Raw genomic sequence first — 24474 nt, 5'->3', positions numbered from 1 at the left:
TGAGCATGTCAGTGTGGGTGTGTCAGTGTGTGAATCAATGTATGTCAGTGTGCATGTCAGTGTGAGTGTGTCAGTGTGTGTATCAGTGAGTGTGTCAGTGTGGGTGTCAGTGAGCGTGTCAGTGTGGGTGTGTCAGCGTGGGTGTCAGTGAGTGTGTCAATGAGCGTGTCAGTGTGTGTGTCAGTGTGTCAGTGTGTGTCAGTGTGTGTGCCAGTGTGAGTGTCAGTGACTGTGTCAGTGTGAGTGTGTCTCTGTGGGTGTGTCAGTGAGTGTGTCAGTGTGGGTGTCAGTGAGCGTGTGTCAGTGTGGGTGTGTCAGTGTGCGTATGTCAGTGAGTGTATCAGTGAGTATGTCAGTGTGTGTGTCAGTGTGAGTGTCAGTGAGTGTGTCAGTATGTGCGTCAGTGTGAGTGTGTCAGTGTGGGTGTGTCAGTGTGGGTGTGATTGTGTCAGTGTGAGTGTCAGTGTGGGTGTGTGTGTCAGTGTGAGTGTGTCAGTGTGGGTGTGAGTGTGTCAGTCTGCGTGTGTCAGTGTGAGTGTGTCAGTGTGGGTGTGTGTGTCAGTGTGGGTTAGTGTGTCAGTGTGAGTGTGTCAGTGTGCGTGTGTCAGTGTGAGTGTGTCAGTGTGGGTGTGAGTGTGTCAGTGTGAGTGTGTCAGTGTGAGTGTGTCAGTGTGCATGTGTCAGTGTGAGTGTGTCAGTGTGGGTGTGAGTGTGTCAGTGTGAGTGTGTCAGTGTGCATGTGTCAGTGTGAGTGTGTCAGTGTGCGTGTGTCAGTGTGAGTGTGTCAGTCTGGGTGTGTCAGTGTGGGTGTGAGTGTGTCAGTGTGGGTGTGAGTGTGTCAGTGTGAGTGTGTCAGTGTGCGTGTGTCAGTGTGAGTGAGTCAGTGTGAGTGGGGTGTGAGTGTGTCAATGTGAGTGTGTCAGTGTGGGTGTGAGTGTGTCAGTGTGAGTGTGTCAGCGTTGGTGTGTCAGTGTGGGTGTGAGTGTGTCAATGTGAGTGTGTCAGTGTGGGTGTGAGTGTGTCAGTGTGAGTGTGTCAGTGTGGGTGTGAGTGTGTCAGTGTGAGTGTGTCAGTGTGGGTGTGAGTGTGTCAGTGTGAGTGTGTCAGTGTGAGTGTGAGTGTGTCAGTGTTGGTGTGTCAGTATGGGTGTGAGTGTGTCAGTGTGGGTGTGAGTGTGTCAGTGTGAGTGTGTCAGTGTGGGTGTGAGTGTGTCAGTGTGAGTGTGTCAGTGTGAGTGTGTCAGTGTGGGTGTGAGTGTGTCAGTGTGAGTGTGTCAGTGTGGGTGTGTCAGTGTGGGTGTGAGTGTGTCAGTGTGGGTGTGAGTGTGTCAGTGTTGGTGTGTCAGTGTGGGTGTGAGTGTGTCAGTGTGGGTGTGAGTGTGTCAGTGTGAGTGTGTCAGTGTGGGTGTGAGTGTGTCAGTGTGGGTGTGAGTGTGTCAGTGTGGGTGTGTCAGTGTGGGTGTGAGTGTGTCAGTGTGGGTGTGAGTGTGTCAGTGTGTGTGTCAGTGTGGGTGTGAGTGTGTCAGTGTGAGTGTGGGTGTGTGTGTCAGTGTGAGTGTGTCAGTGTGGGTGTGAGTGTGTCAGTGTGAGTGTGGGTGTGTGTGTCAGTGTGGGTGTGAGTGTGTCAGTGTGAGTGTGGGTGTGTGTGTCAGTGTGAGTGTGTCAGTGTGAGTGTGAGTGTGGGTGTGTGTGTCAGTGTGAGTGTGTCAGTGTGAGTGTGGGTATGTGTGTCAGTGTGAGTGTGAGTTTGTCAGTGTGAGTGTGGGTGTGTGTGTCAGTGTGAGTGTGGGTGTGTGTGTCAGTGTGAGTGTGGGTGTGTGTGTCAGTGTGAATGTGAGTGTGTCAGTGTGAGTGTGTCAGTGTGAGTGTGAGTGTGTCAGTGTGAGTGTGGGTGTGTGTGTCAGTGTGAGTGTGAGTGTGTCAGTGTGAGTGTGTCAGTGTGAGTGTGAGTGTGTCAGTGTGAGTGTGTCAGTGTGAGTGTTAGTGTGAGTGTGAGTGTGTCAGTGTGAGTGTGTCAGTGTGAGGTGTGGGTCAGTGTGAGTGTGTCAGTGTGAGTGTGAGTGTGTCAGTGTGAGTGTGTCAGTGTGATTGTGAGTGTGTCAGTGTGAGTGTGTCAGTGTGAGTGTGAGTGTGTCAGTGTGAGTGTGTGTGTCAGTGTGAGTGTGGGTGTGTGTGTCAGTGTGAGTGTGAGTGTGTCAGTGTGAGTGTGTCAGTGTGAGTGTGGGTGTGTGTGTCAGTGTGAGTGTGAGTGTGTCAGTGTGAGTGTGAGTGTGTTAGTGTGAGTGTGAGTGTGTCAGTGTCAGTGTGAGTGTGTCAGTGTGAGTGTGTCAGTGTCAGTGTGAGTGTGTCAGTGTGAGTGTGAGCACACGTTAATGTTGATGCATTTTCTCTCCTTTTGAAATTAGTTTACAAATGTACTCCCTCTAGTGGTTGCATTGGGGAATGCACCAACCAACCCTGAACTGAAAATATAAGACCAGAAAGACATTTATTCTTTCATGGTTTGTGAGTGTTGCTGTATAGACCAGTATTTGTTACATATCCCTAACTGCCCTTGAGAAGGTGCTGGTGAGCTTCTTTCTTGACCTGCTACAGTCCATCTGGTGACAATCAAGTGGCTGCTTTATCCTGGATGGTGTTGAGCTTCTTGAGTGTTGTGGGAGTTGCACTCATCCAGGCAAGTGGGGAGTATTCCATCACACTCCTGACTTGTGCCTTGTAGATGGTGGACAGGCTTTGGGGAGTCAGGAGGTGAGTTACTTGTTGCATGATTCCTAACCTCTGACCTGCGGTTGTAGCCACAGTATTTATATGGCTAGTCCAGTTCAATTTCTGGTCAATGGTAACCCCCAGGATATTGATAGTTGGGGATTCAGCGATGGTAATGCCATTGAATGTCAAGGGGTGATGGTTAAATTCTCTCTTGTTGGCGATGGTCATTGCCTGGCACTTGTGTGACGTGAATGTTACTTGCTGCTTGTCAGTTCAAGCCTGGATATTGTCCAGGTCTTGCTGCATTTGGACATGGACTGCTTCAGTATCTGAAGAGTTGCGAATGGTGCTGAACATTGTGCAATCATCAGCGAACATCCCCACTTCTGACCTTATGATGGAAGGAAGGTCATTGATGAAGCACCTGAAGATAGTTGGGCCGAGGACACTACCCTGAGGAACTCCTACACTGTGTCCAAAGAGAGACCAGAGAAAAATCAGAGAGAGAGAAAGACCAGAGAGAGAAAGAGACTAGAGAGAGAGAGAGAGAGAGAGACTAGAAATCAGAGAGGCCAGAGAGAGTGAGAGGTCAGAGAGAGAAACGAGGGAGAGAGAGAGAAACCAGAGAGAAAGAGAGTTAACAGAGAGAGAGAGAGAGGGATAGAGGGAGACTAGAGAGAGAGAGTTACCAGAGAGAGAGAGAGAGAGAGAGAGGGAGACTGGAGAGAGAGAGTTACCAGAGACAGAGAGAGAGAGAGAGAGAGAGGGAGACTAGAGAGAGAGAGTTACCAGAGAGAGAGAGAGAGAGAGGGAGACTAGAGAGAGAGTTACCAGAGAGAGAGAGAGAGGGAGACTAGAGAGAGTTACCAGAGAGAGAGAGAGAGAGAGAGAGGGAGACTAGAGAGAGAGAGTTACCAGAGAGAGAGAGAGGGAGACTAGAGAGAGAGTTACCAGAGAGAGAGAGAGAGAGAGGGAGACTAGAGAGAGAGAGTTACCAGAGAGAGAGGAAGAGACAGAGAGGGAGACTAGAGAGAGAGAGTTACCAGAGAGATAGAGGGACTAGAGCAAGACCAGAGAGAGAGAGACCAGAGAGAGAGAGAGTTACCAGAGCGAGAGACAAGAGAGAGACCAAAGAGAGAGAAAAAAAGAGATTAGAGAGAGAAATTGGGGAGAGAGAGACCAAAGAGAGAGTCAAGAGAGAGGCCAGGGAGAGAGACTAGAGAGAGGGACCAAAGAGAAAGAGAGACCAGAGAGAGACCAGAGAAAAGAGAGAGACCAGAGAGAGAGAACAGAGAGAGTGAGAGAGAGAGAGGGATCAGATCAGGACCCAATGAGAGAGAGAGAAGATCAAAGGGAGAGAGAGAGAGAGAGGGAGTGACCAGGAGAGAGAGAGAGAGTTACCAGATACAGAGACCAGAGAGAGAACAGAGCGAGAGTGAGAAGAGTGGGGCCAGAGCAAGAGAGAGAGACTAGAGAGAGGGGCCAAAGTGAAAGAGAGACCAGGAGAGACCAAAGAGAGAGAGAGGGAGACCAGATGGATAGAGAGGCCAGAGAGAGACCAGAGAGATAGAACAGAGAGAGTGAGAGAGAGAGAGGGATCAGATCAGGACCCAGTGAGAGAGAGAGAAGAGATCAGAGAGAGAGAGAGAGAAAGCATCAGTTTGGGAGAAGATTCCAAGGCAAGTTCTTGGAAAGTTGAGATTGGAAACCCTTGTGTGAAAGATGGAGTTCAGTGAGACTGATTGGCTCACAGTGTGACAAGCGTCTGGGGGAGTTGAGGAGAGATCCATTGCATCTGTCTGGGGTGGCATCTGTCACTTGGTTTCAGAGTGTGGTGTGTCTGACCACAGGTCGCCTATTGGTACATGAACTGTGTGCTTACTGTGGACATCAGAGTATAAGATAGCTTTTGTAACTTGTATTATCCTTATGGATCTGTATATATCTGTAAAGGTATAGCTGTGGGTGAAGGAGTATCTCTCCCTATCTCTGCAACCTCCTCCTGCCCCACAACTCTCCAAGATATCTACGCTCCTCTAATTCTGCAGCCTTGAACATTCCCAACGTTAATCACTCCACCATTAGCGGCCATGCCTTCAGCTGCCTAGGTTAAGCACTGGGATTCCCTCCCTAACCCTCTCCGCCTCTCCCCTCCTTTAAGATGCTCTGTAAAACCTAAGGTCACCTGTCTTATTATGTCCCATGTAGTTCAGTGTCAAATCTGATTTGAAGATGCTCTTGCCAAGTGCCTTGGGACATTTGACTAAGTGGCAGCGCTGTCTCAATGCAAGTTGTTGTTGTAATAAACGCAGTCCAGATGCACAGCCTACTGGCTGCCCGGATTTCCCACATGAAGAAATGTCTCACACAGAGCCCTCTCAACTGTCCCAATATCATATTGCAGGGTCAAGAGCATAACCCACCAAACTGAACATCTGGGAGCCTGCTCGTGTGATTTGCCCAATCAGGTGAAAGAAGTGGTCACAAAGCAATGGACACCCTGCGTCCAACCTTCCACCGCACTCCTGGTGAGAGCCAGATGTCCCACTGGCTGCAGAAAAGGCAAGGCTTTTGATCAGGTCCCTCATGGCAGACTGGTCAAGGAAGTAAGAGCCCATGGGATCCAAGGCAAAATGGCACGTTGGATCCAAAATCGGCTGAGAGGCAGGAAGCAGAGGGCGAAGATAGAGGGAAGTTTCTGTGACTGGAAGTCTGTTTCCAGTGGGGTTCCACAGGGCTCGGTGCTGGGGCCCTTGCTGTTTGTGGTGTACATAAATGATTTGGACTTAAATGTAGGAGGTATGATCAAGAAGTTAGCAGATGACACAAAAACTGGTAGGGTGGAAAATAGTGAGGAGGGTAGCCGTAAACTGCAGGAGGCTATCAATGGTCAGGTGGGCAGAATAGTGGCAAATGGAATTCAACTCGGAAAAGTGTGAGGTAATGCACTTGGGGAGGGCAAACAAGGCAACGGATTACACTATGAATGGTAGGACCCTGGAATGTACTGAAGATCAGAGGGATCTTGGTTTGTATATCCACAGATCCCTGAAGGTAGCAGGGCAGGTAGATAAGGTGGTTAAGAAGGCAAATGGGATACTTGCCTTTATTAGCCAAGGTATAGAATACAAGAGCAGGGAGGTTATGCTGGAACTGTATAAAATGCTGGTTAGGCCACAACTGAAGTACTGTGTGCAGTTCTGGTCACCACATTATAGGAAGGATGTGATTGCATTGGGGAGGGTGCAGAGGAGATTTACCAGGATGCTGCCTGGGCTGGAGGGTCTGAGCTATGAGGAAAGATTGGATAGCCTGGGGCTGTTTTCCTTGGAGCAGCGAAGGTTGAGAGGGGACCTGGTAGAGGTGTATAAGATTATGAGGGGCATAGATAGGGTGGATAGGAAGGCACTTTTTCCATTAGTAGAGGGGTCAATAACCAGGGGGCATAGATTTAAGGTAAGAGGTATAAAGCTAAGAGGGGAGTTGAGGAGAAATTTTTTCACCCAGAGGGCAGTGGGAGTCTGGAACTCACTGCCTGAAAGGATGGTTGAGACAGAAACTCTCGTAACATATAAGAAGTATTTAGCTATGGGCCAAGCGCTGGAAAATGGGATTAGTGCAGTCAGGTCTTTGTTGACCGGTGCGGACACAATGGGCCGAATGGCCTCCTTCTGTGCTGTAAACGTCTGTGAGTCTAAAATTCGAGAAATTGCCCCCTCCCCTCTACAAGGGACTGGGTGAATTCCAAGGAGGAATATCTACTCAAAGGGAAAAATAAGGAAGGGCTTTGCGTTTACTTCACGCCTTTCACACACTCGAGACGTCCCAAACTTCACAATCCCATCAGTTACAAAAGGAAGTGTTGTCACTGGATCACAGGATTGTTACAGCGCAGGAGGAAGCCATTCAGCCCATCGCATCTGCGCCGACTCTCCGAACGAGCGATTCACTTCGGGCAGAATCTTCTGTTCGGCGAGCGGGGGCGGGGCCTGCCCGCCGACGCGTAAAATGACCCAGGGTGACGTCGGGCGTGTGTCCCGAAGTCACCCCGCGTCATTTAGATTTTCAGGTCAACAACGGCCTATTAATGGCCTATTGAGGCCATTAAAAAACTAATTGAAACCATTAATGGACCTGCCCGTCCAACCTTAAGGTTAGCGGGCAGGCCGGGAGCCCTGGCGGGCTTCAGAGAAAGCATGGAACCTCATCCACGGGCGGGATGAGGTCTCACGAGTGATTAAAAAATCTCGGAATATTTCAAAATAAAAGTTATGGAGATGTCCCAACTCGTGTGACAGTGTCACATGAGGGGACGCAGCAGCGGAATCTTTCTCTCATCTTTATTTAATGTTTCAAATCTGAGCCGATCTCCCTGAGGCAGCGCTGAGCCTCAGGGATGTCTGTGCGCTCTGTCGTGCGCATGCGCGAAAGAGCGCACTCCCAGTGCACAGGGATAGCGCTCCCTGGCGGGTAAAATGGCGGCACGCCCCCAACCCGGGGGTGCCAATCAGAAACCCGCCCACTCACGCCCGCTCCCGCACATACCCCACCGACAGGGGGAAAATGTTGCCCTTGGCACCATTCCCCCACCTTCTCCCTATAACCCTGCACATTCTTCCTTTCCCTTCCTTGCCTAACTCCCTTCGGAATGCTTTGATTGAACCTGCCTCCACCAACGCTCTCAGGCAGGGCATTCCAGACCCTAACCCCTCGCTGCGTGAAAACCTTATACCTCATTTCGCTTTGGCTCCTTTCACAAGTTCCTTTAAATCTGAGCCCTCTCGCTTTCAATCATTCCACGAGTAGAAACAGTTTCTCTCTCTTTCTACTCTGTCCAGACTCCTCATGATTTTGAATCCCACTATCAAACCTCCTCTCAGCCTTCCCTCCTCCGTGGACAAAAAACAGCCCCAACTTCTCCCATCTGTCTACGTAACTGAAGTTCCTCATTGCTGGACCCATTCTCGTGAATCTTTTCTGCGCTTTCTCTCTCCAAAGCTTTCACATCCTTCCTCAAGCGCAGCGCCCAAAACTGGATGCAGTACTCCAGTTGAGGTCAAACCAGTGTTTTATACAGGTTCAATATAACCTCCTTGCTCTTGTACTCTAGGCCCCTTTTAATAAAGCTAAGGATACTGTATGTTTTATTAACTGCAGTCCCAACATGTCCTGCCACCTTCAATAATTTATGCACATATACACCCTCCGCTCCTGCATGCCCTTTAGAGTTGTACCCTTTATTTTACATTGTCTCTCCTTGTTCTTCCTACCAAAATGAATCACTTCACGTCTCTCCACACTGAACTTTATCTGCCAGCTCTCCACCCATTCCACCAACTTGTCTATGTCCCTTTGAAGTTCTACACCGTCCCCCTCACAGCTTACAGTATTTCCAAATTACATATCATCTGCAAATGTCAAAATTCTGCTCTGTACACCAACTTCCAGGTCATTAATATATATGTCGGGAAAAGCGAGGATCCCAACACTGAGCCCTGGGGAACGAGCATAGGAAATGCAGCAGCCAATTTGCGCACAGCGGGATCCCACAAGCAGTGATGCGATAATCACCAGATCATTTCTTTTAGTGATGTTGGATGATGGGTAATCATTGACCCCCCGCCAGGACAGCGGGGGTAACTCTCCTGCTCCCCTTCAAAAATAGGCCATTGGAATCTTCTAGGTCTGCCTGAGAGGGAAGATGGGGCGGGGGGGGAGGTGGGGGGCTTGGCTGAACGTCTGATCTGAAAGACAGCACCTCTGACAGTGCTGCACTGGGATGGCAGCCTGGGTTTTGTGTTCACGTCTATGGGTTTGAAGGCACAAGCTTCTGTCTCAGTACGAAGGGTCGCTACCCACTGAGACAAGGCCTGTGTGCAGGCCCGGTGTCAGGCTCTGCCTGACAAAATATTGATTTGATAGCCACCAACTCACCCAGTGATCCTTGAAGTCGCCAGTAATGACAGCCGGCCCGAAGGACCGGGCAGGATTCATCCCACATCCGGTGAAGCCAATCTAAGGAGAGAAGGTAACAACACAGGCATTAGATAACCTCAGCGAACGTTTCCCCACTGACATAAGAACATGAGAAATAGGAGCAGGAGTAGGCCATTTGGCCCATCGGGCCTGCTCTGCCATTCAATACGATCGTGGCTAATCTGACTGCGGCCTTAACTCCACCTTCCTGTCTGCCGCCCACAACCCTTGACCCCCTTGTCAATCAAAAACCTGTCGAACCAGGCCTTCAATACATTCAATGACCCAGCCTCTACTGCTCTCTGTGGGAGAGAATTCCAAACACTAACGACCATCTGAGAGAAGAAATTCCTCCTCATCCCTGTCTTAAATGGGAGACCCCTTATTTTCAAACTGTGCTCCCTGGTTCCAGATTCGCCCACAATGGGAGGCATCCTCTCAACATCCACTTTGTCAAGCCACCTCAGAATCTTGTTTCAATAAGATCGCCTCTCATTCTTCTCAACTCCAATGAGTATAGGCCCAACCTGCACAACCTTTCTTCATAAGACAACACCTTCATTCAGGAATCAACCTAGTGAAGCTTCCCTCTGAACTGCCTCCAATGCAAGTATATTCCTCCTCAAATAAAACTATGTGTGGTACTCCCGGTGTGGTCTCTCAAGTGCCCTGTAGAGTCACATTTCTCCATATTATACTCCATCTGCCAAACTTCTGGCCAATCACTTAACCTATCTACATCCCTTTACAAATTCTTTGTGTCTTCCTCACAGCTTGCTCTCCTACATGTCTTTGAATCATCAGCAAATTTGGCTGCAATGCAGTTGGTCCCCTCACCCAAGTCATTAGTATAGATCATAATTAGTTAGCTGATCCCTCCGGCACTCCACTAGTTAATGTTTGCCATCCTGAAAATGACCCATTTATCCCAACTCTGTTTCCTGTTAGTTAGTCAATGTTCTATCCATGCTAATATATCACCCCCAAAACCATGGGCTCTTATTCTTCTCTAGTAATCCTTCATGTGGCACATTGTCAAATGCCTTTTGGAAATCCAAATACTCTACATCTACTGGTTCCCCTTTATCTACCCTGCTTGTTACATCCTCAAGGAATTCTAATAAAATTGTCAAATGTGATTTCCCTTTCACAAAACCATGTTGACTCTGCCTGATTGTATTGTGATTTTCTAAATGTCCTGCTACTACCTCCTTAATAATGGATCCTAGCATTTTATCAATGACAGGTGTTAGACTAACTGGCCTATCATTCCTTGCTTTCTATTTCACCCCCTTCTTGAATAGCGGTATTACATAGGAACATACAAATTAGGAGCAGGAATAGACCACTCAGCTCTGCCATTCGATAAGATCATGGCTGATCTCATTTTAACCTCAACTTCACATTCCTGCTACCCCCAATAACCTTTCAACCCCCTTTGCCTATCAAGAATCTATCTACCTCTGCCTTCCAGATAGTCAAAGTCTCTGCCTCACCACATTTTGAGGAGGAAAATTCAAAAGCCTCACAACCCTCTGAGAGAAAAAAATGTTTTCCTTACATCTGTCTTAAAGGAGCGACCCATTATTTTTAAAGAGTGGCCCCTAGAACTAGGTTCTCCCACAAGAGGAAACATCCTCTTCACATCCACCCTGTCAAGACCCCTCAGGATCTTAGTTGATTCAATCAGGTCACCTCTTACTCTTCTAAACTCCAGCGGATACAAGCCTAGCCTGTCCAAACTTGCCTCATAAGACAACCCACCCGCTCAAGGTATTAATCTAGTAAACCTTCTCTGAACTGCTTCCAAAGCATTTACATCTTTTCTTAAGTAAAGAGACAATACTGAACACAGTACCCCAGATGTGGTCTCACCAATGCCCTGCACAACTGAAGGCTAGCCCTCCTACTTTTGTAATCAATTCCCCTCATAATAAACAATAACATTCTATTAGCTTTGCTAATTACTTGCTGTACCTACATGCTAACCTTTTGCGATTTTTGCACTAGGGCACCCAGATCCCTCTGCGTCTCAGAGCTCTGCAATCTCTCACCATTTAGAAAACATGCTTTTTTATCCAACCTGCCTAAACAGACAACCTCACATTTTCCTCCACATTATATTCCATTTGCCAGATCTTTCCCCACTCGCCTAGCCTATCTATATCCTCTTCACAACTTACTTTCCTACTTATCTTTGCGCCAACAGAAAGTTTAGCAACCATACCATTGGTTCCTTCATCCAAATCTTTTATATAAATTGTAAAGAGTTGAGGCCCCAGCACTGATCCCTGTGGCACACCACTCGTTACACCTTGCCAACCCAAAAATGACCCAGTTATGCCTACTCTCTGTTTCCTGGTAGCTAGCCAAACTTCTATCCATGCCAATATGTTACCCCCTACACCATGAGCTTTTATTTTCTGCAATAAGCTTGTCAAATGCCTTCTGAAAATTTAAGTACAGTACATCCATTTATCCCTTTTATCCACAGCACATGTGACTCCTTCAAAGAACCCCAATAAATTGGTTAAACATAATTTCCCTTTCACAAAACCATGTTGACTCAGCCTGATTGCCTTGGCTTTTCCTAAGTGTCCTGCTATAACATCGTTAATAAAAATAATAGCTTCTAACAGTTTCCTGTTAGTCTAACTGGCCTATAGTTTCCTGCTTTCTGTCTCCCTCCCTTTGGGAATAAAAGAGTTACATCTGTTATTTTCCGATCTAGTAGAACTTTCCCCAGATCTACCGAATTTTGGAAAATTGAAATCAACACATCAACTATCTCACTAGCCACTTCTTTTAAAACCTAGGATGAAATCCATCAGGACCCAAGGACTTGTCAGCCCACAGTTCCAATAATTTGCTAAGTACCACTTCCCTGGTGATTGTAATTTTCTTGAGTTCCTCCCTCCATTCCAATTCCGGATTTATAGCTATTTCTGGGACGTTACTTGTGTCCCCTATAGTGAAGACCAATGCAAAATATTTGTTTAATTCATCTTCCGTCTTCATATCTTCCATTATTAATTCCCCAGACACATTTTCTATAGGACCAATGCTCACTTTGTTAACTCTTTTTTAAAATATCTCTAGAAACTCTTGCCATCTGTCTTTATATTTCTATCTTTCTCCCATAGTATAATTTTTCCCTCCTTGTAAATATTTTAGTCATTTTTTGCTGTTTTTTATATTCTGTCTTGCCACTCATCTTTGCAAAATTATATGTTTTTTCTTGAAGCTTGATACTATCTTTAATTTTTTTATTTAACCATGGATGGTGGGTCCTCCCCTTGGAATTTTACTTTCTCATTGGAATGTATCTATTCAGTGTATTCTGAAATATCCCCTTAAAAGTCTGCCATTGCATCTCTATTGACCCATCCCCTAACATAAATTGCCAGTCCAATTTCACTAATTCTACTTTCATACCCTCACAATTGTCTTTATTTAAGTTTAAAATACTAGTCTTGGACCCACTCTTCTCTCCCTCAAACAACGTAAAATTCTATCATATTATGATCACTGCTACCTAGGGGCACCTTCAATATGAGGTTATTAATTCATTCTATCTCGTTGCACATTAGCAGGTCTAATATAGCCTGCTCCTTGGTTGGCTCCAGAACATGCTGATCTAACAAATTATCTCAAAAACGTTCTATGAGGTCATTATCTAGGCTACCTTTGCTCATCAGGTTGTTCCAGTCTATATGTAGATTAAAAACCTCCACGATAATTGTGTACCTTTATGAAAAGCTCTTGGATGTCCTGTCCTACCGTGTGATTACTGTTAGGGGGCCTGTATGCCACACCCACAAGTGACTTCTTGCCTTTATCATTCCTCATCTCAACCCAAACCACTGCTACATCCTCATTTTCTGAACTTAGATCACCCTCCTCTATTGTGCTAATGTCATCTTTAGTTAACAGAGCCACCCCTCCACCTTTTCCTAACTTCCTATCTTTCCTAAAAGTCACATACTCTTCAATATTAAGGTTCCGATTTTTGCCATCCTGCAGCAATGTCTCTATAATGGCCAGTACATCATACTTTTTATCTCTATTTTCACTATCAGCTCGTGCTTTGTTCCAAATGCTATGTGCATTCAAATACTGAACTTTAAGTTTTGTCCTTTTATTATTTTTGCAACCCCTGGCCTTATCTGTTGATGTACTCTGAGACTTGTACTCTCTGTTCCTTCCTGTCATGGTCTGTTTATAATTTCCCATATTAATGTCTTCCTCTCTTAACTTGTCTCTACTCATTGATATACCACATCTGCCCACCTTTGATCCCTTCTCCCAACTACTTAGTTTAAAACCCACATCTGTGACACTGCCCAATCACAGATATCTGGCTCATGAGGCTGAGTGACCTTCCCCTGTTTCTATATTCCATTGGAAAAAAAAATCAAACTGGGCCAATAAGTGGCAGATGCAGTGAAATGAAGGCAAATATAAAGCTATAAGCTTTATTTTCTGGAGCAAGCAGGAACTGAAAGGAGTGTGTACCCTGAATGGAATAAAATCATGATCAGATAATAGATCTAGGAAAACGAGGAGCTTTATTAAAACTCTCACAGCTGTAATGGATGGTGGAAACAGGTTAGATAGAATTTTACAACAGAGAAAACAGCCTTTCACTGTTTACAAACATGAGGGTTTATGATCCACACATGCCTCCTTCAACACTACTTCACCTCACTAAATCGGTGTATCCTGCTATTCCTTTCTCTCGCTCATACACATAATCATCTTCCTTTAAGTGCATCTAGAATCGACTGGGAGGTGAGCCTAGCAGGAAAGACAGTGGAACAGCAATGGCAGGAGTTTCTGGGAGTAATTTGGGAGACACAGCAAAAATTCATCCCTAGGAAGAAGAAGCATACTAAAGGGAGGACGAGGCACCCATGGCTGACAAGGGAAGTCAGGGACAGCTTAAAAGCTAAAGAGAAAGCATACAATGCGGCGAAGAGCAGTGGGAAACCAGGGGATTGGGAAGCCTACAAAGACCACCAGAGGACAACTAAAAAAGAAATAAGGAGGGAGAAGATTAAATATGAGGGTAAAGTAGCCAGTAATATAAAAGACGATTGCAAGAGTTTCTTTAGATATATAAAGGGTAAGAGAGAGGCAAAAGTGGACATTGGGCCGCTGGAAAATGACGCTGGAGAAGTAGTAGTGGGGAACAAAGAAATGGCGGAGGAACTGAATAGGTACTTTGCGTCAGTCTTCATGGTGGAAGACACGAGTAACATCCCCAAAGTTGAAGAGAGTCAGGGGGGCAGAGGTGAGTATGGTGGCCATTACCAAGGAGAAGGTGCTAGGAAAACTGAAAGGTCTGAAGGTGGATAAATCACCTGGACCAGATGGATTACACCCCAGAGTTCTGAAGGAGATAGCTAAAGAGATAGTGGAGGCGTTAGTGGTGATCTTTCAAGAATCACTCGAGTCAGGGAGGGTCCCAGAGGACTGGAAAATCACTAATGTAACCCCCCTGTTTAAGAAGGGAGTGAGGCAAAAGACGGGAAATTACAGGCTGATTAGCCTGACCTCGGTCGTTGGTAAGATTTTAGAGTCCATTATTAAGGATGAGATTTCAGGATACTTGGAAGTGCATGGTAAAATAGGGCAAAGTCAGCATGGTTTCATCAAGGGGAGGTCATGCCTGATAAATCTGTTAGAATTCTTTGAGGAGGTAACGAGTAGGTTAGACAAAGGAGAGCCAATGGATGTTATCTACTTGGACTTCCAGAAGGCCTTTGACAAGGTGCCGCACAGGAGGCTGCTCAGTAAGATAAGAGCCCATGGTGTTATAGGCAAGGTACTAGCATGGATAGAAGATTGGCTGTCTGGCAGGAGGCAGAGAGTGGGGATAAGGAGATCCTTCTCAGGATGGCAGCTGGTGACTAGTGGAGTTCCGCAGGGGTCAGTGTTGGGACCACAACTTTTCACTTTATACATTAATGATCTAGATGAAGGAACTGAGGGCATCCTGGCTAAGTTTGCAGATGATACAAAGATAGGTGGAGGGACAGGTAGTATTGAGGAGGCGGGGAGGCTGCAGAAGGATTTGGACAGGTTAGGAGAATGGGCAAAGAAGTGGCAGATGGAATACAACGTGGGGAAGTGTGAGATCATGCACTTTGGTAGGAAGAATAGAGGCATAGACTATTTTCTAAATGGGGAGAGAATTCAGAAATCTGGAGTGCAAAGGGACTTGGGAGTCCTAGTCCAGGATTCTCTTAAGGTTAACTTGCAGATTGAGTCGGTAGTTAGGAAGGCAAATGCAATGTTGGCATTTATTTTGAGAGGACTAGAATATAAAAGCAGGGATGTGCTGCTGAGGCTTTATAAGGATCTGGTCAGACCACATTTAGAATATTGTGATCAATTTTGGGCCCCGTATCTCAGGAAGGATGTTCTGGCCCTGGAGAGGGTCCAGAGGAGGTTCACGAGAATGATCCCAGGAATGAAAGGCTTAACATATGAGGAACGTTTGAAGACTCTGGGTCTATACTTGATGGAGTTTAGAAGGATGAGGGGGGATCTGATTGAAACTTACAGAATACTGAAAGGCCTGGATAGAATGAACGTGGGGAAGATTTTTCCATTAGTAGGGGAGACTAGGACCCGAGGGCACAGCCTCAGAGTAAAGGGAAGACCTTTTAGAACAGAGATGAGGAGAAACTTCTTTAGCCAAAGAGTGGTGAATCTATGGAATTCATTGCCACAGAAGGCTGTGGAGGCCTGGTCATTGAGTGTATTTAAGACGGAGATAGATAGGCTCTTGATTGTTAAGGGGATCAAAGGTTACGGGGAGAAGGTGGGAGAATGGGGTTGAGAAACTTATCAGCCATGATTGAATGGCGGAGCAGACTCGATGGGCCAAATGGCCTAATTTCTGCTTCTATGTCTTATGGTCTTATGGTCTTATCCCATTTGTCTCAACTATTCCTTGAGGTAGAGTTCCACATTCTAATTACTCTCTGGGTAAAGGAGTTTTGCCTGAATTCCTATTGGGTATATAATGACTAGACCCCACCACCCTATAAATAAAATAATCTTCTCCAAGTTTATCCTACCAAAACCCTTTGTAAGTATAAAGACCTGTGTCAGGTCAGCACCCTTCCCTTTTCTACAGAATAAAACACACACTGGTGTGCATTCTTTTAATTCCCACATGTGCTGATGCCCCTCCCCCAATCGCCATTTACTGGTACCCCTCCCTTAATCCCCCATTTACTGATGCCTGTCCCCTAATCCCCCCACTTACTGATGCCCCTCCCCAAACCCCCATTTACTGATGCCCCTCCCCCAATCCCCATTTATTGATGCCTCTCTCCCAATCACCCCACTTACTGATGCCCCTCCCCCAGTACCCCCACTTACTGATGCCTCTCCCCCAATCACCCCATTTACTGATGCCCCTACCCCAATCACCCCATTTACTGATGCCCCTACCCCAATCACCCCATTTACTGATGCCCCTACCCCAATCCCCCATGTTAGCGGTCCTCTTCCCCCAAATCCCCTAATTACTGGATCAGTCCCCCTTTTTTTCCCAGGTGTCTCTTGCCTCTACTCACAGCTCCCCTCCCCTAATACCTCCCAGCCAATCAGGCCCTCCCCGAGTTGGCTGATAAACCCTGCGGAATTGTGGAATGTGTGTTTACTGGGGCAAAACTGACCCTGGGGCAATGAGTCAGAATTGGTCACCGTTCTCCCTATGGTAAGCTCGCTGCCTGGACTTTTATCCTACGGGCGTGAACATTAAAGCAAAGGCAGGGCCAGCTGCACATGGTGATGTGACCCTAACGTTCGACTGCCGAGGTGCTGGTGGAGGGTTTCTCCGCGAGTGGGGGGGGCGAGCCTCCCACTGTGACAGTGCTAACCACAGCTCCCTCTCAGAAAGGGAATTGGACATCCATTCCAAAAAGGAAACGGTTTGTAGGGCTATTGTGCAACCAGCGGGGGAGCAGGGCTAATTGGGTAGCTCAGCACCGGCACGATGGGCTGAATGGCAATCCTTGGGTGCTGTAACATGCGGTGATTCAATGAAAACTGTGGAGATGAAAAGTCATTGACTTGATATTGCCCGATCTGCAGCAATTTTCTTTGATGTTTTCATCCAATCTATACGCTGACCAATGCTGTATGGATTACCTGAAATTTGGGGGTGGGAGGGGAGTGGGTGAGGGGCACCAGTAAATTGGTAATCACAGCAGCAATGCTAATTCTCTTGATGCAAAACAGAATCTTATTTTCCCTCCATCGCTGATGGTTTCGACGATGTTCCATCATAACCAGAGGTTACTTTCCTTTCATGGGATGTAGGGCATCGCTGGCTAGGCCAGCGTTCATTGCCCATCCCTCGGGTTGAGTAGCTTGCTCGGCCATTTGACTTGGAAGAAGCGTCGCTGTGGCTCTGGAGTCATGTGTAGGCCAGACCAGGTAGGGACAGCAGATTTCCTTCCCTAAAGGGGCATTGGTGAACCAGATGGAAAACAAAAACAGAAACAGGAATACCTGGAAAAACTCAGCAGGTCTGGCAGCATCGGCAGAGAGGAGCACAGTTAACATTTCGAGTCCTCATGACCCTTCAACAGAACTAAGTAAAAATAGGAGAGGGGTGAAATATAAGCTGGTTTAAGGTGGGGGGGTGGGGGAGGAGAAGCAGGTAGGGGGGGTGGGGGTTGTTGGGACAAGCAAGCAGTGATAGGAGGAGATAACCAAAAGATATCACAGACAAAAGAACAAAGAGGTGTTGAAGGTGGTGATATTATCTAAAAGAATGTGCTAATTAAGAGTAGAGAGCAGGACAAGCAAGGTACAGATAGCCCTAGTGGGGGTGGGGTGAAATAAGACCAAAAGGGCATAAAAGGTATAGATAAACGATGGGTGGAAATACATTTAAAAATAATGGAAATAGGTGGGAAAAGAAAACGCTATATAAATTATTGGAAAAATCAAAAAGGAGGGGGAAGAAACGGAAAGGGGGTGGGGGATGGAGGAGGGAGTTCAAGATCTAAAATTTTTGTCTCAGTGAACCAGATGGGTTTGGGCTTTTCCGACAATCAACTTTTTATGGTCATCATTGGGCTTCTTAGTTCTGCCGTGGTGGGAATCTGAGTAACAACATCGCTACGTCACTGCCTCCCCAACCCTAATTGGCCCTTGAACTGGCCAGGCCATTTCAGAGGGCAGTTCAGAGTCACATCCAGACCAGGCCATTTCAGAGGGCAGTTCAGAGTCACATCCAGACCAGGCCATTTCAGAGGGCAGTTCAGAGTCACATCCAGACCAGGCCATTTCAGAGGGCAGTTAAGAGTCACATCCAGGCCAGGTAAGGCTGGCAGATTTCTTAGTTAGTTAACCAGTTGCTACGGTCACCATTACTGACATTAGCTCCGGGCTTATTAATTGAATTTAAATTCCACCAGCTGGGATTTGAACCCATGTCCCCATGGATGACCAGGCCCCGCCACACCACCTTCTCCATGCCACTGGTTTTAGTTCCAGACGAGTTATCTCATGGTTCATCTTTATTTAACTGTATCTGCCTCGTGCTAGCCCATTTAAAAAAAAATCAAATCCACCTGAACCTTTAGGATCCGCACACAATTTACAGAACAGAATCAGGCCATTCAGCCCAAAGGCTCCATGTCAGGCTCACGGTTCACACGGGCCCCGCTCTCACCCTCCGTCATCTAACCCCGCCAGCGTACCCTTTCCGAATCCTTCCTCCCCCACCTGTTTATCGAGCACCATAACACCTGGAAACGAACGGGGGAAGGAAGTCAGCTCCGGACTCCCGCCGCTGGCGCGAGCCCGGTTTCTCCAGCCACTTACATCATCATCGTCGTCGCGCCTCCCAAAGCCTCGGTGGCCCCCATCCCCTCCCCTGCCCATTCTCCTCGCTTCCGGACAGGGGAAGTGAGGAAAACGGCGAGGTGGGGGGGGGAGGTGAGGGGGGGGGTTGCGGTTGAAATGAGGACAGTGGCGGGGGGAGGGTGGTGAGGGGGTTACGTGGGGGGAAGCGGGTGTGGGGGCTGTCAGTATACCACTTTCAGAAGCTAATTATTTTGCTTCCCATGTTGGGCCAGTTACCGGGTCTTGAGGCAGTACTGAGCTGGGGCGCTGCCTGCACTAATCCCGAGGATTATCCAAGTTAACCCGGTGTTGCCACGTTCTGGGTGCAGGCCGTGACATCACTGACTCTGACACCCCGTCTGGGCATGTGCAGGAAGTGCTCCCCCTAGTGCCACAGCAGAAATAAACACAGCCTTCATCGAGCTTCCCCTGAAAGACATCGATGGTGGCCGCCTTGACCATTCAAGTCTCTAAACCCACGCTCTGGATGAAAGCTTTATTGGGCCTCCTATTTCAGCCTGATCCGCTGACTCACCGGTCTGGATTTAGATGCTCTCACAGACATCGTTTCCGGGCACGACAGAGCAGGTCATGACCCATTACCCAGTCACCACCACCATCGCCAGTGTGCAGTGACTGCAGTGTTTTTTTTTTAATTATTTGTTCATTGGATGTGGGCATCACTGGCTAGGCCAAAACACATTGCTCAGCCCTTATTGAGGGGGCACTTAAGAGCCAACCACCTTGGTGTGGGTCTGGAGTCACATGTAGGCCAGACCAGGTAAGGGTGTCAGATTTCCTTCCCTAAAGGGCACTAGTGAACCAGATGGTCATCATCAGACTTTTCTTTTAATTGAATTTAAGTTTCACCATCTGCCATGGTGAGATTTTGAACCCTGGATTCCCAGAGGATTACCCTAGGTCTTCTGGAATACTAGCCCAGGCCAGGTCATTGAGTGTATTTAAGACTGAGATAGATAGGTTCTTGATTGGTAAGGGGATCAAAGGTTACGGGGAGAAGGCGGGAGAATGGGGTTGAAAAACTTATCAGCCGTGATTGAATGGCGGAGCAGACTCGATGGGCTGAATGGCCTAATTCCTGCTCCTATGTCTTATGGTCTTATAGTATACAATACCACAATGCCACCACCTCCCCTGGTAAATGTGTGCCATCTACCAGAGTCATTTTAACAGCAACTCTCCCACCCCACGACCTGTGGGACCAGCAGTCCTGTGGGGCATACCACAGCCACCCCCCACCCCCACACCATTCCTTCATCGGCACTGGGTCAAAATCCCAGAATTCCTGAAATAACAGCATTGTGGGTAGTGCCATGGACTGCAGCGGTTGAAGGGGAAGGTCCAACGTGGCCTTGGCAGGCCAACTGGAGATGGGCAATAAATATTTGACTTGCCAGGGATGGCCCTATCCCCAGAATAAATTAAAAAGACACAGCGAGACCTGGAGCGCGCTGCCCGAAAAGGTGGTGGAAGCAGATTTTATAGTAGAGGCTGAGTCTTTAAATTTATTCAAGGCTGAGCTAGATTTTTGATAGATAAGGGGATCAAGGGTTATGGGGGACAGACAGGAAAGTGGAGTTGAGGCCACAACCAGATCAGCCACGATCTTATTGAATGGTGAGGGGTATGAGGAATTATGAGTATGAGAATTATGAGGGGTATAGACAGAGTAAATGCGAGTAGGCTCTTTCCACCTAGATTAGGAGAGATAAACATGAGAGGACATGGCTTTAGGGTGAAAGGGGAAAGGTTTAGGGGGAACATTAGGGGGAACTTCTTCACTCAGATAGTGGTGAGAGTGTGGAATGAGCTACCATCTGGTAAATGCGGGCTCACTCTTAGGTTTTAAGAATAAATTGGATAGATACGTGGATGGGAGAGGTCTGGAGGGTTATGGACTAGGGGCAGGTCAATGGGACTAGCGGAATAATATTTCGGCACAGACTAGAAGGGCCAAATGGCCTGTTTTCTGTGCTGTAGTGTTCTATGGTTCTATGGTTCTATGGTTCTATGGTGGCACAGGCTCGAAGGGCCGAATGGCCTACTCCTGCTCCTAATTTCCGGGTGTTCCTATGTTCCTAGTCCTATGTCCTAGTAACTTCCAAAGGAAATTGGATAGATACACCCAGGGGTAGATTTATAAGATACGCAGAACAAGCAACAGAGTTAGATTAATTGGGCAACTCTTTCAGTGTGTCGGCAGAGGCATTGATGGCCTGAATGGCCTTCTGTGCTGCATAAGTCTGGAACCTTCTGGAATCTTCCACTGTGCAGCTGGTCAACTTAATGTTACAACTCGGGTGATGCTATTGGCTGGAAAGTTGGTGACCAGTGAAACACAGCCTTGAACGTTTCGCGAATGCCAGCCAGATGTTTCCGCTGATGTCACTCACCGCCATTAGGTGACCAATAGCAACCGACAGTCCAATGGCAAGAGGGCCAGAGCCCGAGAGATCTGTCCTTCGTTTATCGGTGGTCGCAAAGACGCAGAGAACGAGCTGGAAAGTGATGATAATTTCAACGCCCAGACCCTGCACTGGAGTAACACCATCGCCCAGCTGGAAAAAAAAGAGGGAAAACATGAAGAGTAATCATAAAAACATATCTTACAGATGGAAATGGAGGCAACTAGGGAATCTATCAGGAATCAATACTGTCCTTCTCAATCTGTTCCCTCTCAAATTGAACCCTCAATACTGATCCTGCAGTATTCCCGACAGTGCAGCACTCCCTCAGTACCGACCCCCTGACAGTGCGGCACTCCCTCAGTACCGACCCCCTGACAGTGCGGCACTCCCTCAGTACTGACCCTCTGACAGTGCAGTGCTACCTCAGTACTGACCCTCTGACAGTGCAGCACTCCCTCAGTACTGACCCTCTGACAGTGCAGTGCTACCTCAGTACTGACCCTCTGACAGTGCAGCACTCCCTCAGTACCGACCCCCTGACAGTGCGGCACTCCCTCAGTACTGACCCTCCGACAGTGCAGCACTCCCTCAGTACTGACACTCTGACAGTGCAGCACTCCCTCAGTACTGACCCTCCAACAGTGCAGCACTCCCTCAGTACTGACACTCTGACAGTGCAGCACTCCCTCAGTACTGATCCTCTGGCAGTGCAGCACTCCCTCAGTACTGACCCTCTGACAGTGCAGCACTCCCTCAGTACTGACCCTCTGACAGTGCAGTGCTACCTCAGTACTGATCCTCCGACAGTGCAGCACTCCCTCAGTACTGACCCTCTGACAGTGCAGTGCTACCTCAGTACTGACCCTCCGACAGTGCAGCACTCCCTCAGTACTGACCCTCTGGCAGTGCAGCACTCCCTCAGTACTGACCCTCTGACAGTGCAGCACTCCCTCAGTACTGACCCTCTGGCAGTGCAGCACTCCCTCAGTACTGACCCTCTGACAGTGCAGCACTCCCTCAGTACTGACCCTCTGACAGTGCAGTGCTACCTCAGTACTGACCCTCTGACAGTGCAGCACTCCCTCAGTACTGACCCTCTGACAGTGCAGTGCTACCTCAGTACTGACCCTCTGACAGTGCAGTGCTACCTCAGTACTGACCCTCTGACAGTGCAGTGCTACCTCAGTACTGACCCTCTGACAGTGCAGTGCTACCTCAGTACTGACCCTCTGACAGTGCAGTGCTACCTCAGTACTGACCCTCTGACAGTGCAGTGCTACCTCAGTACTGACCCTCTGACAGTGCAGTGCTACCTCAGTACTGATCCTCTGGCAGTGCAGCACTCCCTCAGTACTGACCCTCTGACAGTGCAGCACTCCCTCAGTACTGACCCTCTGACAGTGCAGTGCTACCTCAGTACTGACCCACCAAGTGTTCCATCAACACTGTCTTTTCAATTCCTTCTCTCGCCAACTGAACCCACACTACAGTGCAGTAGTGAGAGAACGCTACACTGTCGGAGGTGCCATCTTTCATCTGAAGCATTAAATCGAGGCCTACATTAGCCCTCTCGGGTAGGTGTAAAAGATCCCACGGCCCTATTTCCAAGAACAGATTCACCCTGGCCATTGTTTATCAAGCAACCGACAAGTAGATTATCTGGTCATGACCTCATTGCTGTTTGTGGGATCTTGCTGTGCGTAAACTGTGCTTCCTAACTCACAACATTCAGCACACTTCAAGAAGCATCTCATTGGCTGGAAAGTGCTTTAGAGCAGACTGATGTCAAGGAATGTGCTATGCAAATGCAACATCTATCGTTCTTCCTTTGCTCACTTAGCCTTTTCTTCCATAGTATCCAATGATCGGGTTAGTGACGTTATTCTGCCTGCCTGATATCCCTTCTCACTGACAGGTGCCATACCCAAATATGGGCAGCTGTGGCCAAGGTGAAGAAAGAATTGTTTTAATAGCTGGTGGGTGTTGTCGATAAGGCCAGCATTTACCCCCTCATCGGTCTTGAGGGGCTTGCTCGACCACTGCGGACAGCGTGTAAGAGTCAGCCACATTGACGTGAGACTGGAATCACCTGTTGGCCAGACTGGGAAAAATACAGCAGGTTTCCTTCACGAAAAAAACGTTAAATTGAACACAAACACGAGACCAGAAGAAACTGGAGCAGGAGTGGACCACTCGGCCCATCGAGCCTGCTCCGCCATTCAATACGATCCTGGCTGACCTCAGGCTTCAACTCCACTTTCCTGCCCGCTATCCATATCCCTTAATTCCCCGAGAGACTAAAAATCTGTCTGTTCCCGGCCTTTAAATGTATTCAACAATGGAGCATCCACAACCCTCTGGGGTAGAGAATTCCAAAGAGTCATAATCCTTTGAGTGAAGAAGTTTCTCCTCATCCCAGTGCTAAATGAGATTGGCCACTTATCCTGAGACTGTGTCCCCGTGTTTTAGATTCCCCGACCAGCAGAAACAATCTCTCAGTATTTACCCCATCAAGCCAGCATCTGAACTGTGCTAGCCATATAAATACTGTGGCTACAAGAGCAGGTCAGAGGCTAGGAATCATGCGATGAGTAACTCACCTCCTGACTCCCCAAAGCCTGTCCACCATCTGCAAGACACAAATCAGGATTGTGATGGAATACTCCCCACTTGCCTAGATGAGTGCAGCTCCCATAACACTCAAGAAGCTTGACACCATCCAGGACAAAGCTGCCCACTTGATTGGCACCACATCCACAAACATTCACTCCCTCCACCACCGATGCACAGTAGCAGCAGTGTGTACCATCTACAAGATGCACTGCAGGAATTCACCAAGGCTCCTTAGACAGCACCTTCCAAACCCATAACCACTGCCATCTAGAAGGACAAGGGCAGTAGATAGATGGGAACACCACCACCTGGAAGTTCCCCTCCAAGTCACTCACCATCCTGACTTGGAAATATATCGCCGTTCCTTCACTGTTGCTGGGTCAAAATCCTGGAACTCCCTCCCTAACAGCACTGTGGGCGTACCTACACCACAGGGGCTGCAGCGGTTCAAGAAGGCAGCTCACCACACCTTCTCAAGGGCAATTAGGGATGGGCAATAAATGCTGGCCCAGCCAGTGAAGTCCGCACCCAATGAATAAATCAAAAAAAAGCCCCTTCAGAATTTTGTAGGTTTCAATGAGGTTGTTTCTCATTTTCTAAACTCCAAAGAGTTTACTTAGCCTCTTATCATAGGACAACGTAGGACAACTTGTGTCGGTACACCAGCTGGAAGCTGGTAACGCACAATGTAGGCTGACATTGCAGTACTGGTGAAGAGCTGCACTGTCAGAGGTGCCGTCTGTCAAATGAGTCTTTAAACGGAGGCCCCGCCTGTCCTCTCTGATGAACTTAAAGGATCCCCTGCTGCTATTCCAAAGAAGACCAGGGGAGTTCTCCAGACATGTCCCTAAAACCATCACGAATACAGA

The 24474-nt window shown here is 47.8% G+C and overlaps 1 protein-coding gene across 1 annotated transcript in view; it reads right to left on the bottom strand.

Annotated features, from left to right (window-relative positions):
- The window catches only part of LOC144675986 (aquaporin-1-like), a 49815-nt gene that overhangs the window by 5737 nt on the left and 19604 nt on the right, over positions 1–24474 (bottom strand). Inside the window, exons 2-3 of the mRNA XM_078536503.1 lie at positions 20978–21142; positions 8646–8726 (exon numbers count right to left, since the gene is read on the bottom strand). Coding sequence (XP_078392629.1) covers positions 8646–8726; positions 20978–21142 — 246 coding nt within the window. The remainder of the gene's footprint in view (positions 1–8645; positions 8727–20977; positions 21143–24474) is intronic.

Source organism: Cetorhinus maximus, chromosome 3 (assembly GCF_964194155.1).
Source record: "Cetorhinus maximus chromosome 3, sCetMax3.hap1.1, whole genome shotgun sequence".
Taxonomy (NCBI): domain Eukaryota; kingdom Metazoa; phylum Chordata; class Chondrichthyes; order Lamniformes; family Cetorhinidae; genus Cetorhinus; species Cetorhinus maximus.
Note: the sequence above shows the minus strand (reverse complement) of the source record. Positions and strands in the feature narration are given on the sequence as shown.